This window comes from Erpetoichthys calabaricus, chromosome 12 (assembly GCF_900747795.2).
Source record: "Erpetoichthys calabaricus chromosome 12, fErpCal1.3, whole genome shotgun sequence".
NCBI classification, from domain to species: Eukaryota; Metazoa; Chordata; class Cladistia; order Polypteriformes; family Polypteridae; genus Erpetoichthys; species Erpetoichthys calabaricus.
The window spans coordinates 50,247,042-50,267,036 of record NC_041405.2 but is presented as its reverse complement, the minus strand read 5'-3'; the positions used below and the strand labels follow the sequence as shown (position 1 = coordinate 50,267,036).

The following is a 19,995-nucleotide window of genomic DNA, read 5'->3' as shown; positions in this document are numbered from 1 at the left end:
CGGGAAATGGACTGTTAGTACCACTGTCTTTGGGAAAGCGGTACAGAAACCTAAAAACACGCACCAGCTGACTGAAAGACAGCTTTTTCCCCAGAGCTGTGAGTACTATCTCAGGAAAAGTCTGGACTTGATGATGTTATATTGCTGCTGTCTTTTATACTGTACTTATTATGTTTATTTTATTATTTATAGTGCATTGTGTATTTTAAGTATTCTGCCTTGAAGCCGAGTCCCACCAACAAAAATTTCATTATGTGTATGCATAATGACAATAAAGAATTCTATCTATACACAAGGTGCTTAATATATACACAATATGCAGGCAGAAAGCCTCACATTATTGATTCTTTTTTCCACCAAAAATGAGAAGTGAATATCGTGTAGTTACAGCTTTGCTTCTAGGGGCCATGCAAGGTTAAAACAGAATCAGGGTACGTGACTAGGGCAGAAATCTGAATTCCTCAGCCACACAATATGTTACATATTAACCAAGTGCTTCACTGAAAGCCTGGTTAGCTATTTGTGACCTGGAGACAGGCTGTCCTTTCTATACAAAGTGATTCAACCTTTGGGGCCGAGAATGACAGCACTTGGGGGTCAGGCGCCTATCAGTAAGCAGGACTGTCTCTTATGCTCTGTTGTCTTTCCTGTTCCAGCAGGGTTCTGTCTCTAAAAGCTGAGGATTCCACCAGCAACCCTAGAAGAAGGCAAAGATCTGTCTTTTAAAGTAGGCAAGAGCATTTAAAGATACAGAGCTCCTCTGTTGAGGTAAGACATAAAGAACCTCCTCTAACCTTTGCTCACTCACCTGAACAGAAGGGGCCTGAACAAACTTTATTGCATACCTAATATGACCAGTGGCAAGACAGGAAACAGATGGCACTGCCACAATGCTCCAAAACCAATTAAGAACGCAAATCAACTGGCAGAAAACTGCTGATAAATACCAAGTCCATCTTGTGTACTATGACAGCAGAAGGGCTCCACATCTCACACACGGGGTGTAATTGAAGGATTAGGCAAATAGCACAGAACTGAAAATAAAAGAGGAACTGGAGTCTGGATGCCTGGACAAAGCCATTACCATGTGAGGTCGATTAATCTCAGATAAGCATAAGACCACACACCACCCCCACTCAACTGTTGAAAAAATAATTAATCAAGAGTTCCTTCATTCAAATGTCTCAGAACAAACTTTAGTGCTTTCAATTAACTACAGAAAAAAAGGAACATGGCAGACGGGATCTTTATTATTAAAAGCCATGTTAGCTGACAAAGTTATCTATGTGAAGAGAGCTTCACTAGTTTTCACAGAAAAGCTCAATTTTAAACAACAGCCTCTGCTCTGAGGCCTTAGTAAAACTATCTGATGAAAACGAGCAGTTTGTTTGAAATGCCAAGAGGAGCCTGATCATGATGTAGTAAGTCATACCACAGAGGACACTGACATTCCACCACATGGTGATATCACATCACATCAGTAAGCCCTCTGAATTTAGACCCCTGCTTCCCATCCGTGTATCCAGACCCCTCTTTTCAATTACTTTACCCTGTGAAAGAGACGCCTTGTCAACAGGATTCATCCGCATCGTTATGTTCTGCAGTAGTTGCTTGGGGTGTCCCGCTGTCGCTGGCTGAGCACTACCATGTGCTCAGCCGTTGTCAGTGCCTCCACGTCTCTGAAGCAGGTAAAAGGACCCACAGCTTGAAATGTGTAATGGCCCAGCCCCTTCTCAGTAAAGGACCAATAAGTGTGAGTCTGAGATCACTGTGCTACAGTTCAGACTTTCAGGGCCAATAAACTAATAATTACCCAATACAGCTCAGGTTTCTACCTCCAGTCTTCATGCGTCATCAGAGGCCACTGCAAATAATCAGGAAACACATAGGCTGCTAGGGAGAGTACAGATGGAAGACTAAATCAAGTACCATCAATGGTAGACCTACTATTTAACCCAGTGGTTACCAACCTTTTTTTGGCCATGCCCCACCTTGGCCTCTCTAAAATCATGATGTCCCCCACTGTAACATATACCTTATTCTTATTATTACCTATTCAAAAAGGGAACTCCTACTCACATGGAGGAAGCCCATAATGTCATTAATTTGGTCTAAACAAGCTTCCAAAGAACATGGAAACAAAAGAGGGAAAGGATAGCTGAAGTACTGACAAAGAAATTACTAAGAAATTGTAAAAAAAAAAATATATATATAATATGAAGTAATATGAAAATGCAGCAAATACAGTTTTGAAAACATAAGAGACATGATATTCATAAATATAAAATAACTTTAATGACAGCTTTTTCTGTAATATTTTGATCATTTTATATTTTTGTTATATTGCAAAAATTTTAATCATTGTTACAATTCATATTATTTTAATGGTAAAAACGATTTCTAAGTAGAAAAACCCAAGCTGGTTGTAAAATCATAAATTAAAACGTTCTTCACTATCCCTTCTATGTTTATATAAATATATAAACATCTCTGTAAAACATAAAAATAAAAATTATGTTTATTTTTTTTCTATCATTTTTAACAGTGAATTTGTTCTTTCATTTATAAATTGTTTAACGTACCTACGTTCTCAAATTGCTCCCCTAAAAAATCAAATTGCCCCACATTGGGAATCACCGATCTGACCCCTTCCGTTTGGGTAATGGTGGTGATGCCTGTTTTCACAAACCTTCCGAAGCATCTAAGGACTTGCAGGACTAATCATCCTGAATGAAGGAAACACCAACGTGAGAGTTAACACAGGCTCCTAGAGTACCACTGTGTCTCAGAGCTTTATGGTACACTTAGTATCAGATAATGACACTCATAAAGCCATCACTCTAGGTCACTTAACCTTTCTAATACAAAAAATTCTTCCTATATTTGGGTCACCTCAGTAAGGTGCACAGTTGGGATGACTCTGATCACAATTTTCAACGTGTGACTTGAAAGAGAAGTTGCTTCACCAATTCCAGTTTAGCCACTAAACCAGGTCACAGCACATCCCTAATCCCGTGTAATGTACCACACCTCAGTGTGATGAGAAATACCTAACAGTTTAACTATTTGCACCCCATCTCACGTTAGCTAATGCTCCATTCATCACACACCAGTTTTTTGTCACTGAGAGCTGATAATATCTCCTTGTACAGAAAAAAATACTTAAGCTTCAGATTTCTATCTAACTGCCAGATCTAAACTAGGACAAAAGACCTTTATTAATGATGAAATGCTAATTTTAATTCTTGCAGTAGTAAAGGTAATGTCCATCAGCAGATTCACATATGGTTGACTAGAAGAGTGCTTAGATTCTCAGAAATAGTTGTAGTTCAGGTTACAGACAGCATACAGAAATGTTATTCTTCTTCCACTTTCTCATTTCACCTAAGCAACGTAATATAATAAACATTTTTGAATAAGCAGTGAAAAGAAAAGTAGTGGTTATAAAAGCAAAAATGTCTTCGGTGAGAGGTTTCACGTGGAGCAGCATGACATAGAGGTACACACTCTTCTTGGGACATGGCAGTCAGCGCTTCTACTGAAACACAACATTAAGCCTTAAAAGCAAAATATCAATCAATCAAAGAGCTGTCAATCTGCATCTCACACTGATTCATCTGAGCTTCGGCTCAATTTTATGACCAAGCAGTACTCATGAGCCAGTTACAGTACATAATAAAAAAAAATACCTGCACACAAGTTCAAGGTTAAGAGAAGTAAACTTTCACCCACACAAAACAAGCTGAGCACTAAACCATTCATACGGATATGAAAGCTGTGCTTCCTCATCAAAGGGTTTCAGAACTACCAGCAAGCACTGCCACAACAAAACAGATACACAGAGTATGCCATCAGTAACAAAACTCACAGCAACAGCAGAATCAATAACCACAGAACAGGAACACTGCCATAAAGCCAACAGTGGACAAAAATGAAACAATTACAATGACAAAAGGTTATCAAAGCTATTCTACATACAAGTATGGATTAGTAGAACCTATTTTTACAGTATAAAAGATGTGCAGAACCACTTTACACAAAGCCTCTGGTGTATAAAGTAAATCTACACAGCATTATAGAATTCTTCTTCTTTCAGCTGCTCCCGTTAGGGGTTGCCACAGCGGATCATCTTCTTCCATATCTTTCTGTCCTCTGCATCTCACTCTGTTACACCCATCACCTGCATTTTTTCTCTCACCACATCCATAAACCTTCTCTTAGGTCTTCCTCTTTTCCTCTTCCCTGGCAGCTCTATCCTTAGCATCCTTCTCCCAATATACCCAGCATCTCTCCTCTGCACATGACCAAACCAAACATAATCTCGCCTCTCTGACTTTGTCTCCCAACCGTCCAACTTGACCTGACCCTCTAATGTTCTCATTTCTAATCCTATCCATCCTCGTCACACCCAGTACAAATCTTAGCATCTTTAACTCTGCCACCTCCAGCTCTGTCTCCTGCTTTCTGGTCAGTGCCACCGTCTCCAACCCATATAACATAGCTGGTCTCACTACCGTCCTGTAGACCTTCCCTTTCACTCCTGCTGATACCCGTCTGTCACAAATCACTCCTGACACTCTTCTCCACCAATTCCACCCACCCTGTACTCTCTTCTTCACTTCTCTTCCACAATCCCCATTACTCTGTACTGTTGATCCCAAGTATTTAAACTCATCCACCTTCACCAATTCTACTCCCTGCATCCTCACCATTCCACTGACCTCCCTCTCATTTACACCCATGTATTCTGTCTTGTTCTTACTGACCTTCATTCCTCTCCTCTCTAGAGCATATCTCCACCTCTCCAGGGTCTCCTCAACCTGCTCCCTACTATCGCTTCAGATCACAATGTCATCAGCAAACACCATAGTCGACGGGAACTCCTGTCTAATCTCGTCTGTCAACCTGTCCAAATAAGAAAGGGCTCGGAGCCGATCCCTGATGTAATCCCACCTCCAACTTGAATGCATCCATCACTCCTACCGCAGACCTCACCACTGTCACAATTCCCTCATACATATCTAAAATTTATCTACCTATTGGGATAAACCATCAAAACCAGCTTTTACACAACTATGGGCATTAAGAGATAATGTATACTCTGTGACAGGAAAACTAATCCAGTAAAGAAAGCAAAATCAATCTAGACACTATCACAAATCACCAGAGAAACACTGCCATGGGCAAGAAGAGTCAACCTACACATTGTTATGTGCAACTTTACTACATTACACAATGCCAAGAGAAAGTAAAACAAATTCACAAACTGTCACAAACCAATGGGATCAATCTGGACAAAGCAGGATGACAGATGATCCACCTCTCACACTGTCACAGGCCAGAAGATTCAGAATACATACAGCCATGGACATGCACAACCAACATTATCCAAACATTAGTCTGGGCTAGCTGAACCACATTAAATACTGACATTAGTAAAGTGAATCAGTGTATATCGTCATAGACTAATCTATACATTACTATGGGCCAGAAAAATCAATTTAATCTGAGCTGTTGGCAAGAAAGACCAATACGCATGCTGCTGTAGGCCATCTATAGTACTTCACATAATGTTACAGATAAGCAAATCAAATTTATATACAACTTTGTTTAATCATAACGGATCTACATATTGCTTCCCACTGGCCTGTAGAAGAGCTTTTTACCATGCCATGACTCACAGACTCACTTTATACAATGACACAGGTTAATAGAACATGCATATGCCTTTCCACAAAACAAAAGAAATCATTTACACACTTTCCTAACCATTCTGTATGACACCATAGCCAAGCTGCTCTGGCATGTATGCCAACAACGTGAGGCAAAAATCAATACACAGATCGTCAGCAGCATATGTGTACGGCAACTCTGACCCACGTGTACACAACATTTCAGAAGAAAACTGAGAAATGACGACACCCTTGATCAAGTAGGGAAAAGCAGCCAAGTCAAAAACATGTGAACTCGGACACATACCAAGCCGTTATTAAAATGTACGTTGACGTGACAAACATATTAAAATGTGACAAAAATTATGTACAGACTGTATTTTAGCTCACTTTTAAGAGGACTATTGCTATGTATTTGCAAACACTGGAGAACTTTTTTTCATGAATTTAGACTACCTGTGGTCACTTAGGGAACCTTCCGGCAGGTCTGGAATTTCTCAGCCAAGCTTCACTCCATCATGGCCACTGTGCTGGAAGTCTTTAACCATCTGACAAAGTTTGTCACCTCTTTGTCACCAGGAATTGGACCTTTTTTTTCTTTAATTTCACTTATGGTGTGGCTGGACCTCATGGCATTTACAGCAGCAGTAACACGTTGCCATTCGACACATTTCCACTTGTTGCTGACACCTGCGTTTAGGCCACCAAATAAAAGTTCTTTGCGTGCCTCTAGTTAATAAACAAGAACTTCTATCTCACACTACGGGATGCGTTATGTGGCTGCGCTCTCAGCCAAAGGTCTGCAACATTGTGATTGCATATGTATGCGGTGGATTAGCATCGTTCATATATGGGTGTTTCAGGGTGGACCAGGGTGGGGTTTGAGGCACTTTCATGAACACATATTTATAAGATGACTGTGATTTATAAAGGGTAAATTATGTAGAAATGTGTGTATGCTGGATTTGCACACTCAAAACCATGAAAAGTTTTATAAATGAAGCCCCCGGGAACCAAGTGACCATTGGAAGTGCCCCGAATGATGTTCTGAGCCTTACACAGGTTCAAACCACTCTAACATACACAAACCACCAATCCACTTGTAATATACTGAAAGTGGCCAAAGGAATGCAAACCTATACAGTATGTCAACTCTCCATGACTGAACAGACCAGCAGACCAGTTCACTGCAATGAACTGTGCCAACCTAAGCAATATCACAACACATCCAGCCTATACTTAAAGAGGAACAGCTGGCAGAACAGTGGGGTGGCTTGTTCCAAACAAAATTTAAACAGATTTTCCAGCATTGTGCACCATGTGAAATGCCTTAATCTACAAAATAACTCCCCTATCCAGAATGAAAAAAATGGCCGTAGATCTTGAATGCCTCCCTAATTCTCAGAAACCCATTTATTATTTCACATAAATTCTTATGTCTGCCCCAGTGCCAGAAGCCTTCCTCAATACTGCAAAGGTTAGGTATCCTTTCTTATTTACTGACTATTCAGAGGATGGGCGTTACTTTCCGCAAATCATCCTATGGGATCTCCCAGAGTCCAAGTGCCCCCTAAATGCTCCCCCCAACCACTAACCTCCCGCCAAAACACTAAACTCTAAAACAGAAAGGAAAATGCAGGAAACTGCTTCCTTTGCCACGCATTAAAATCCTTAAGAACAATAGACAATCACTGACAGAGAAGACAAGCCAAGAGTAGCTGCCAGGAGACGATGGGCGGAGAGGTGGGGGGGGGAGGGCCTCGCCCCATTGGTTTGTGGTCCTGTGTTTTATGCATCTGCACTTAACCCAAAAAAGAAAAGGATCCAGACTAAAGATAGACAGAAAATGCTTCTGTAAGAGTTGCTTCATCCTGCTCTGATACCTGGAATGGCATAGAGGCACGGAGAAACTATTCCTCCACTACAAGACAGGCAATTATAGACCTCTGCTAAGCTCACCTCACATAAAGACATTCTAGCAAGCAACACATTGGCACCACCACGATAGGGGCCTCGAGCATACCCAGCATCCCAAGGGGCAACAACTGTCCTGAGACTTAAATAGCAGCAAACGGACAGGGTGTTTGCACTTTTTTTTTTTTTTTTGGAGCAGAAGCACCCATGACAACAATTTAGAGGTCATAACCTTCTGTCTGAGAATGGCAAAAAAATAAATAACTAAATAAAAAAAATTAATTTAAAAAATCCCTAAAAAAGATGGTAGGATGCTTTCCTAAAATGAACAGAAAAAAAGAGTTTTATTACCCACAACTCTGCATCTCACGCAAGTGGAGTAGAACCCGTTGGAAAACCATACGGGCTTGGCCACATGTCCTGAATGGGGCTCATTGAGCTCAGCTGCACACCACCCTCTCTATTAATAGTTCATAACAAATTAGCAAGGAATGGCAGGGTGCCTGCTGATGTGAAACTGACCCCACCAGGCAACAAGAGGGGCTCTGTGCATCTTTGTGAATACAGGGGGCCAACTCACCACAGCATAACTGTTTGTGCCACTGAAAAAGCGACACCAAAGAAAAGCAGACCTCTGTCAGGCAGCATGCAGAGGTGTTACAGGACAAAATTACTTCAATCCAGCACCCTAAGGGTCCCAGTTTCCAAGCAAATGGGGAGTCTATTTCCAAAATGGTGCAAAAATACTGCAGAGTGGACTTGAAAGTTCTATAAAAAGGAGCTGAGCAACAGCACCCTCTGCTGGCACACAGACTCCATGCATATGCACTGCCCCAAAACTCACTCTGCATTGTTTTACACAGAAGCCAATGTTACTACAATCTTTCAATACTTTACAGTGGTAGCATGGTTATGTGTACAGAACACTAACTGGTTTATTCGATCATTATTGTCACATGTACAGAGTCAAGTGAAATTCTTCCTTTCACGTGCTTACATAGTGTGCTTCAAAGTTTCTACTATAATACTCCTCTTTAAGAGAAATCTACATCCCAGGATAAAAGGAATCAACAAACAGGTAAGTCTTATGGTGCTCCCGAGATGCGTCTGGTTCAAATGACTACAATTCAGTGTGAGGCTTAAAGGACAGCAGCACATTACCGAGAAATTCCCATTTCATGACAACACATGGGTCACTGTAAAAGAAATAACATGATAGAGCAGGGCAGAAGGGCCTTTTTTAAAAATATTTAGTACTCAGCTCCCCCTAAAGTTTAGCAAGTGCATTTTGGCATCCATTTTACTCCTCTCCCAACTCAGCTGTTGTTCATCACATCACCAACAGGAGCCACTCTATTAACTCAAAAGGCTCCTTGTGCCTATCTGAATGTAGGAATTACACTAGCTTCCAACTTAACTAGCTTCCTCTAGTCAAATAATTAGTCTTGCCTTATCTTTACACTCCAAGCCCAGCGTTTTGGGCACATGTGTGTAAAACACCTGCACCTTTCAGTTGGCAAACTAAACAATGGCCCGATCATATCTGCCCTTCCTGTCTTTTGATAAGGCATAATAATTAACATCCTGGGTCATCGCCTACTTTTTTTTAGGTTCAGCAAGGACAGAATGTTGAAGATCCTACTTTATGACACTGCATGTTTTAAGCCTGCATAGCGACATGGGGCTGGTGGAAAAATGTATCATTTAAAACTTAACTGGACCCCTGACACAATGCAACTCTTCCCTTCAATGTTTGCCATCTTTTAGCACATCAAAATAACTAAATAATTTGAACTGGGAAGGTGGAACTCATTTGAATTCATAAAGCCAAGGTCAGGCCATGGGAAAGTCTAGATCAGAGGTTCCCAAACTTTTTTGCCCCGTAGACCACTTACCAATTTTTTTGTTTTTCATAGACCCCCTGCCTGACTAATATTGAATTTTCCTAAACTTATTAACTTCAAATGTGTTTTTGGCAACTGACACAGTGCTGCTTACTTTCATAGGGTTTTTTGTAGAGTGGACAATTGTAAAAAAAGAAAAACATGTGCAATTTTTATTCATACCTTTATTGAAAAGACACAAAATGCAAGTAAATATTTGGATTTGGAACGAAACAAATCAGAACCTAGTAAAATTCTTACATGTTGTGTCCGCTCACGTGGACCACCATTTACATCTCGTGCACCCCCAATTTTTTTTCTCACTGACATAGACCCCCTGCAAGTCAAAATCGACCCCTGAGGGTCCGTATAGACCACTTTGGCAAACAGTGGTCTAGATCATTCTGCAAGCTTTGAAATCAACTGTTTCGTACCTTTTTGCTCAAAGGTAGCTAAACTTCCATTTTACATCTGTGTAAAAGCAAAAAACAAAAAGTTAAAACACTGTTAAATAAGCCAGAAAAAAATGACACATTTCCCATGAGCACACACAAAAGACTTCTTGGTAAACTGATGTCAAAATTCTACAAGGCAGCTTCTATTCATTCCCTCTCTCCTCAGCTGAACCAGAGCAGTCCCAGTTCAGTTCTGCTGTTTCAACAGTCTGTCACATAGATGAACCTACCATAACTAACCTTGCACCAACATTCTAGCATTTAAACAAACCATGATAATCATTTCCTTGAAAAATGTTCATAGACAGAGAAATTAAGAAACATCTCATAGAAAGTAAACCAGAATATCTGAAGCAGATCCAGATTTGTACGACATTTGGATCTAGTCAATAGTTCTGAAGTAACAGATGAAAGGGCTTGGGGAAAACAAGGGATATCAGCTGGGTCAAGTATTAAAAGCCAGGATAATCAAGTAGGTTCCAGCAGCTCTCAACTGACTATGCCAATTCGATTTTTTCCATTTTGATCCTAAAGCATGTGATGGAATATTTGCAAAAAAAAAAAATAATAATAACACCACTTTTAAACACATTGCATTCTATGAAGATTAGGCTAACAATCACATAGAATCCAGCAAGACCGGGTTTACTACAGCAGATCCACTAAATCCATGGGATTAAATTGGAATTTGTATTTTCGCCTCATTTAAACCTTCTAATCTCTGGCAAGTGACGCAGGAGATGTCAGAAGCACTCAGAATAGAAAAGCTTGTCCATATAGAAGACTGGAAATTTTTTAAATGGTGAGAATGTACCAAAAACTAAAATATTAATCTGGGCAAGCAGTGTCACATACCGGTTAAGGTTTTGGACTATAGACTTCAAACCCTGAGGTTCTCTAGGTTCAAATACCACTACTGACACTGTATCACCAAGAAGCCACATCATCTGCCTGTGCTCCAATTAGGAAACAGTTGTATCTCAAATGTTGTAAGTCACCATGAATAGTTAAGGTGTCTGTCAAATAATAAGTAATTATAATAATCCAATGCAACTAAGTGACCTCCTTTAGCAATGGGGGACCAAAATCCAGAAAGCAGTGGTGGTGCTGGAACTGAAAATTAGCCAGAAAGAGTAAATGATGAAAGTGGGAACACACAAATAGTAGTACGCAGTGAGCGAGGCAATCACTTGTTGCAGTAAGGGAACAGAAAGCCAACTTTTAATTAGGCAACAGCCTATCAGTATGATACCTGCAGCATCCGTAATCACCCTTTTATTTAGTGAAGTATAGAAACAAGAGTAAGTAGTGAATCAGGTAACCAGATTTGTGTTTTCTCAATTAAATTCTGCTTTTTAATACACTCTGCAAGGGGCCAGTTAGTGACTACTACACATATTGCAAAATTGGTGGGACATGCAAGTAAGAATTTCACTGTGCTCTGTACAAGCAACAGTGCTACTACTATATTTCCACTATTACCAGTATATGGGACACCAATTTGAAGCAATCTGTATACATCACAAATATATCTGACAATAACAAGGAACAACAATATACACGTAATGAGCAATGAAAGTGATCAATGACAAACCAGAAATGTCACTCACTAATAGTAAAAAGGTCATAAACTGACCTAGTCTCCATAATCACAGCAGAAATGTCAATCACTAATAGTAAGAAGGCCATAAACGGACCTAAGCACAGTATAGTTTGTAATAAAGAATATCATTACTACCATTTACGTAACGATAGTACTCGGTATAAAATAAATAATAAAAAGCTGGTAGCAAGAAAAAAAAATCAAGTCCAATATACTGAAATTTTTTAATAATTTTATCAGTGATCCAGAAAGTGAAAATGTTTCTACTTCATTCCTTGAAGATATACATTGAAGATGATCCATTAGTTTTCTACATCAGCCTTTCCCTGGTCGAGGTCAGTGACCGCAGTAATAATAACAGCAGCGTGCACGCGCGGACATCGGATAAGCTATCGATCTAGCAGTACTGCCTCTAGCCACGCTTTACTAGCGAGACTTGGTCGTTTGTTGCCGCGAGACACCTTAACGTTATGAAAGACCATCGCATTAAACAATCCGAGCAGCCTTGCACTTTGACAAGATACTTGTTTCCCCCTAACGCGCAGGACTGTCAAACGGAGAAAGCTGGAGCCTCTGCTGCTTGACACAACACTCCTTAAAGATGACACCGTCACCGAAACTCTCAACTGCTGCCACCACCAACTTTTTAAAGCGGCTATTTTTTAAGGGTGGCATGCTTGCTGCTTCGTCCCGAAGGCAGTAACAGTTATTTGCTGGTCAAACGTTTTTTCAAGCTTTCACGCCCTGCCCGACCTAACGGATGGACACGCTATATACTTACCCCCATGATAACTATGTCCAATCTTCTTTCTTAGGATTTTCAGCGCTCTGCCCGTTGATCCCCTCAAGTTGAAGCTGAGAGAGCGGGGCCTCAGCGAGCCCCAACTCCGACTTGTCATACCTTATGCTCTGAACGAACCGACATTAGCCAGTAACACATCCCATCCAGCACGACTTCTGGATAGAGTCGAGATTCCCTCGTCTCAAACTACAAGCAGAAAAATGGGAGGGGACAGTGAACTCACGAACACAGTGGCTTCTGGGTTATGTAGTCCTTATTACACCGCTCTAATAAATGAAGACTGGGAGGTCTCGTGGCGCCGATGTTAATCTATGAATCGAAAAATCCACTAATACATCAAGCTGCGTCACAAGACACACGTCAGTAATGAATATGCGACGGCTATCAGACCGCACGAAGGTGAGTAGTTGTACACAAATACACCACAGGAATAGACACATCGAGGGAGAGTCCCTTTGTGCTAAGAAGAAATAAACACGTAATCGGACAGTATTTGTTCTATTAGAAAAATAAAATCAAGACGTTTGTAATGTATGTGTCTGTTTTTTTTTCTTTCAAAGTGCCAGGAAAGCCCCTAATAACCCCCTTCGATAAAAGAGTGTATTTTAAAAATAGAATTAAAACGTTTCTAATGTGTGTGCGTGTTTTTTTCTTTCAAAGTGCCAGGAAAGCCCCTTGTATCCTCCTTCGATAAAAGGCTTCATTTTAAAAACGGAATGAAAATTACTGTGAGGAAGTTTATGTTTCATGTTACCACTCAGGTACCCTGAACTCGGACGTATAAAAAGAAAACTGCTGGTACAACACAATGTCACTATGACAGCACTTGTCGCTCATATGTCACGCTGTCGAGCGAATTCTGAGGAATGGATGGGCTGTCATGTGAAGCCGGTCTGATGTCAGCAGAGATCACTCTTGTCCATTTGGGGCTTGTTCATAAACTAAACCTTTCAGAATTGCATTAAATAATCGATGTGAACCCCGCACAGCACAATAGTGCCAACCGATTACCAGATGGGGCGTAGGCGCACTGGGTGATCAGGGAGAGTTTGTAACTTTTGTAATGTCATCGCGGGCTAATCATGGGTAACTCCTCGAACACTCTCAAGAGGAAGTGAAAGTAAGATCATGCGACACATGCATGCGAGCACGTCAGATTCAAACAATATTAATTTTCTCGATTAGCTTTTTAAAATATGCGGTGAATGGGAGCCGGTGCCTGCAGGTCGTAAGCATCGGGTGGAAAGCAGGTGCCGACTCTTAACAAGACACCAGTAACTGCCACTAGCAAGACAAAAAAATCACACCAGTTCATTTTCAGACATTTTATTATCTAATTTTCAGTTATATCATCACCTTGTTTAACTACAGTAACCCATCCCCTTTCTGAAACACTTTTATTTCCATTACAGAATCGTGGGAGCGCGAGTACTACACAAGCCACCAGGCTAAGGGCACCCATTACTCAACTATGCATTTTTGTATTGTGAATAAAATGTTAGTTAAGATACCATCAATGACCAAAAGATTACAGCATATCTTAAAATTATTAACACCACTATACATCTAAACTACAGCTATCAAACTACACTCTTAAAAATAATGGTTCTTTAATGGCACTTTACTGGGTTCTGTGGTTTGCCATTTTGCAATTGCTTGACAAAGAACTGTTTCATTCATGGCTCCTTGCCTATGAAATTGGTTCTCTGGGCTCTGCAACAGTCCCTAATATATGGCCAAAGTAGTACACTGACAGATTAAGAAAACCCAAATTTAGTCAGTGTGATTGTATGCCACAAGGGTCCTTTTAAAATCATGAATCCATTGGGATTTCACAAATCTTTTATTGTATTTATTGAGCCTGTTATGGATCTAAATAAATAAAGGTTCTTTCTAACATGCAGAAAATTCTTCCTTTCACAAGGATCTATTCTGGGTCGACTGCTCTTTTTCGCTCTACAGTACATGCAAACATTAAGTCAGATTATCTCATGAGCTACCACAGCTATGCTGATGACACAAAACTGTATTTATCAATAGCGCCTGATAACCCCGACTCTCTTGGTTCACTGACCCAATGTCTTACTTGTGTTTCTGAGTGGATGAGTAGTAATTTTCTCAAACTAAATAAGGAGAAAACAGAAATCTTAGTATTTGGCAAAAATGGATATAATGAGGATATTAGAAACAAACTTGATCCATTAGGCTAAAAAGTCAATACAGAGGTAAAGAATTCAGAGGTAATTATTGACTCTGCCCTAAATTTTAAATCACATATTAATCAGATCACTTGGACAGCATTTTTTCACCTAAAAAAATACAGCAAAAATTAGATCCCTTATAACTTTGCAAGATGCTGAAAAATTAGTACAGACTTTTGTTTTCAGTCAGCTAGATTACTGTAATGCACTCCTCTCAGGAATTCCCAAAAAAGACATCAAACGACTGCAACAAGTGCAGAATGCAGCTAGGAAAAGAAAATCCGAGCACATCACCCCAGTTTTGATGTCACTACATTGGTTACCTGTGTCATTTAGAATTGACTTTAAAATACTGCTTATGGTTTACAAAGCCTTAAATAATCTCACTCCATCCTATATTTCAGAATGCCTCTCACCTTACACTCCAAATCGTAACCTTAGATCTTCAAATGAGTGTCTGCTTAGAATTCCAAGAGCTAAATTTAAAAGAAGTGGTGAGGCAGCCTTCTGCTGTTATGCACCTAAAATCTGGAATAGCCTAGCGATAAAATTCACCAGGCTAATAAGCCATATTTTAACATGGCTTTCTTATAGCTTCATTTTAGTGTAACCCTGATATTCTGTATATGCATTTAATTATCATTTTTATCGTGGCTCCGCAATCCGTACTAAACCCTGCTTTCTCTGCTGTTCTTTTTCCAGTTTTCTGTGGTGGCGATCTGTGCTGCCAGCACCGTGTAGTCCTTACATTGATGGATCGAAGGCTAAAGGTCCACAAGACCATCATCATCTAATTCTTCCACGTGAAGCCTGAAAACCATTAGGACTGGTTGAGATCATTTATGTTAGTTAGAATGCCCAGTGGGGGCTGGGTGGTCTCGTGGCCTCAGAACCCCTATAGATTTTGTTTTTTTATTTCTCCAGCCCCCTGGAGTTTTTTTTTTTGTTTTGTTTTTTCTGTTCTCCTGGCCATTGGACCTTACTTTATTTTTTGTTACTTAGTATTGCCTAATCTTATTTTTATATTTTTCTTTCTTCATCTTGTAAAGCACTTTGAGCAACATCATCGGTTTGAAGACATGCTATATAAATAAATGTTGTTGTTGTTTCTGGGGCCTTCATGTGGATGGTTCTTGGTTCCCTTATGGCATCATTCTGTAGGACTGGTCTGACATCTTTACTTTTAAGAGCGTACCCTAATGGTTACACATGTAGAGAATGTGGGCATTTAACAAAGTTCAAGCACAGTGGGGCTGTTGCAAAATGAGCACACACAAACAAGAGCATTTCATTTAGTGGAAAGAGTTTTAAATTGGCTTAAAGGGGCACTTTTTGCTGCTCTTGAAAGGGCAAAGCAAAGTTCTTGGGAGGGCCCCTGCTGCTTATCAAACAGATCCCGCTATATACACAAGCTCCACACATCCAATGACCGCTGCAAGACCACAATATTTAAAATCAATTCTTAACACATCCAGAAACCAACCATTTACAGTTAGCACAATAATGGGAACCATATTATGTGGAGAATCAGAAATTGAAAGAGCCATGACTTTATTATCCAGTAGCATGGGGCCACAAGGCAGGAAGCAAGCCTGGACAGGAACATCTCAGGTCATCAGGCCCTTAAAATTGGTTTATTTCATGGATGTACAAATCAGATTACTCGAAAAACATAAGTGTAGAGAGCTGTCAACAAAGAATACATCACAGCAGATACAGACGTAGATTAGCACTTGGGCACATGGTTGTGATAAAGGTGCCAAATTTGTTCTTCAGAGCGATGCCATAATCATTTTTGGTTCCCAAAAGAACCATCAATATGAAGATTTCAGAAAGACCCTTTATTACTTTACATCTGCAACAGGCTTCATAAATTACCATTAATACCTTTAAAATGATTCTTGTTGCATGCAAACATAGGTTGAGTTCAAGTTTTCTTGATCTCTAGTATCCTGCTAGGTAGCCTACTATTCTTGAAAGATTTCTGTTTTGTCCACATATTAGGAACCTTTTCAGATGCTAAGAACCTTTCCCAGGATGAAATGGCTCTTTGTCAAGCAGTGGCCACACAACCCATAAGGGACCATTATTTTTAAGAGTGTAGATGAACAGATTTACGGCTGTTGACTAGTCAAAAGGTCACCGCAGAGCTGATCTGATCTCAGATCCATTTACTTTCAATAATTTCCCAACACACATACTATAACTACTGCACTGTAACTGACATGTTCTCTTGACATTTATTTTGTTCATGTTTACAGTACAGATATTAAAATGTTTTTGGGGTGGTACAGAAGTTAGCAATGGGTCATGGGTTCAAATTCCATCCTGGTTATTGCCTGGAGCTTTCCCCCCAAATTATAAGGTTGGCCCTTACCTTCCGCCAGATGTTTTTGCAAAAGGGACATCAAAAAAAAAAAACAACAAAACTTGAAATGGATTAAATGAATGCATAAAAGTCTTTAAAAAGCTTACAGTTGCACTGTTGACCTTCATTTTCTGCAGTGTACTTTGTGGGTACATGAAAGCAGTTTACATCATTAAGCTGGTGCCACATAATAATTGCTCTTACAGGGCTTGGGTAAAAAGTTTGCCCAACTTTACGAGCTCCACTGCTTTCCTTTAGCATCTCAGAGCAGAAAATCATCAGTGTGCTCCAAATTGGTAGTCGACATATACATGAAATAAAAGTGTGGGATGAGCAGATTATATGTAAATATGCACCATCAGCATCGTGTAACGTGGCTCCCTCTTTGCAGTGCTCTTTTTGTGCTCTGGTGGCTTTTATGAGATTCCAAATATAATACTCTATTTATAAATCACTCTTTCTGTTAGCATGTTTTGGGGCCAATTTGTATTTTTGCATGTTCTAAAGTAAATTACATTTTTCACTGGGGTAGCACAATGGTTAGCACTGCTGCCTGATGGCTCCAGAAACTCCTGATCCAGTCCCTGAATGTGTAGAATTTCTACTGTCTACATGTATGTGCATTTGTTTATCTCAAGAGGCAGCAGTTTCATCCCTAGGTTGGTTGGTAACCCTAAACTGGCCATGTGAGTGTTCCCTGTGATAGACTGGCGTCCACCTAGAATGTTATTTCGTTTCTGAACCCAGGTGCTATACAGGTCCTGGTTGTCGTTTCCACAGCACATTCCCAGACACACTTGCAGAAAGCCAGGTAAAAGTTGCCAATGAACCAACTGCTTACCTCAAAAGTATGAAAGGAAATGATAAAATGTAAATAAAAGTATATTGTAGTATTGCCATTAACAGTTCTATTGGAATATCCTGCATCTACAAAACAGAAGATGCATTCTGTATGCATCCGATTTGTTTCTCCTTCTATTGACTGTCTGCAGTTCAGGGTTAAGCAGTGTCTCATTCATTCATTCACCCATTGACTAATTATCCCAACACAGACCCTTTTGAGCTGTAGTCTACCATAGCAGCAATTGTCATCCGGCAAGAAGAGACACCAGTCCATCACAGTTCACACTAACTCATCTCAAATCAAGTTAGAGCCACCAATCAAACTAACGAGCTGCTTTTAGAAGGAATCCAGAGCACACAGATTAACACCATTTAAACGATAACAGAATCATGATTTGAACCCAGACCATTTCATTATTCCCTTAACAATTCAATCGGTCTTCATTTTATATAGCACCTTGCACAGACAGCTTCTTCACATTTTGCTTCAGAAAGCAAGTGAGAAACAATACAAATGCAAGACAACAATGCACACCTCAGCACTAAATCCCTCCTGATGCTAACTGACAGCCTGTGACATTTTAGCTCTATAGACTGTACTACACTCCTGGTTTTAAGCAAAAAGGTCAGTCTGTCCCTTTTTGAAGGGCACACATAAATAACATAGAGGAGAGAGAACAGATAAGGACCCATCAGGAAAGTTAACTGCCTAGCAAAACACCTGCTCCTAGTTAAAGACTGTAAAACTCCGTGGGAGGCTGATCAAATGCAGACAACATAACTAATCTCTGGAGACAGAGTGAATGTGTCACAGGCAGAGCTGGAGGTCCAGAGCTAAGATGCTGCACAGGGTGCCCCGCTTTGCTCCAGCTCAGCCGGGTTCCTGGTCCACACCAGTACAGCCGTGTTGCCATGGAAACTGGCTATTCCACCCAACACTGGCTGTGCACACTGAGAGCAAAAGTGCAGGGGGGTGCTGGCTATAAGTACTGGTGGCCATCATACACATCCACACTGCCTACTGTATAACAGGGTATTGATGTTCAAACCTCCTATTTTTTTCTCATTATATTCTGTTCCATCTAGCTGTTAAAATATCTTTCACCATACTGTGCTGCTCCATCCATGACAAACAATCATATTTACAATTGATTTGATTAACTGCGAAAAAGTTAACGCTATTTTCGTCAAATGAACTTCATTCAAGTTTCCGTTCTGAAAAATTGAAAGAGAATAACAAGAGGGTGGAAAGAGAGAATTATATTTTTCTTTGATGGGAAATACTTTCTATTGTGGGTTCTACCCAGGCCAAATGTTGATTCTGTAGCACACCCACCTACACCTTCATGTCCTTGGGACAATGATGACAGGGTCATTGTTGAATAGTTGAGGTTTACCTGAATGAAAGATTGCAGGTTGTCCTTCCTCTTGAACCCGTCTGATGACAGAGCCGAACTCTGGAAAGTGTATTTACTATTTCAACACAGATGATTATTGTGCAAGGTATTAATATCATGAAAAGTAATTCAAACATCTTTTTTTTTTCCAAAAATGATCTTGCGAGATGACTAGAACAACACTGGTTATAGAGTTCTGTATATAAGTTTATACAAATAAATTACACAATAATCCATCGGTTAGAAACGTCTAGTAACTTGGAATGACGGCATATAGCTTCTCCTTGTTATGACAGCAGACTCCTGGCAACACTCCTCCTTCCAGGGGGTGAGCTACAGTGTTTTCGTCAAGGGGTAATCTGTGTGTTAATGAACTGTACATAAAATTAGACTTTTTCTTTACAAGTGACAATTTGGCATTCATTCATGGGTTATGTGTTTGTATTGCTATATAACAACTAGGATCCTGAAGAACTACATTCTGGTGGGCTTTTAATAAGAACATATAAACCGTTCTGACAAGTCCAACATAATTTACCAAACATTGCTGTAACATGTAAAATATGGTCAAGTACATGTATGGTGGTCTCCCAGTTGCTACTGCTGACTATACTTCATGACAATACATTCTTTTTATCTAAACATCTCTGTGTAAGAAAACTGTAAGATTAATGAAATCAATTATCAAAATCAAAATGAGCATATTCAATTCCAAAAACAGATTGGAGAGATGGCAGATACTGAGAAGGCAGAAAAAATAATTCAAATAGACCTGGATCACCTTCAGAACTGGGTGAAAACGTGGAAAATGCAGTTTATGGTGGAAAAGTGTAAAGTGCTACACCTGGGCAACATTA

At 40.0% G+C, this 19,995-nt stretch overlaps 2 protein-coding genes across 14 annotated transcripts in view; both read right to left on the bottom strand.

Moving 5' to 3' along the window:
- The window catches only part of yipf6 (Yip1 domain family, member 6), a 798,052-nt gene that overhangs the window by 684,526 nt on the left and 93,531 nt on the right, over positions 1 to 19,995 (bottom strand). The gene's annotated exons all lie outside the window — the stretch shown is intronic.
- Positions 1 to 19,995, bottom strand: part of stard8 (StAR-related lipid transfer (START) domain containing 8) — a 113,224-nt gene that overhangs the window by 41,601 nt on the left and 51,628 nt on the right. The window contains exon 1 of one of the 4 annotated variants that reach the window (XM_028815501.2): positions 12,309 to 12,539. The exons of 2 other annotated variants lie outside the window; for them this stretch is intronic. In XM_028815501.2, the coding sequence (XP_028671334.2) occupies positions 12,309 to 12,426 (118 nt within the window). In that variant the 5' untranslated portion in view covers positions 12,427 to 12,539. Of the gene's footprint in view, positions 1 to 1,549; positions 1,695 to 12,308; positions 12,540 to 19,995 lie in introns of those variants that run through there. One more of the 4 variants, XM_028815504.2, reaches the window with a different exon arrangement.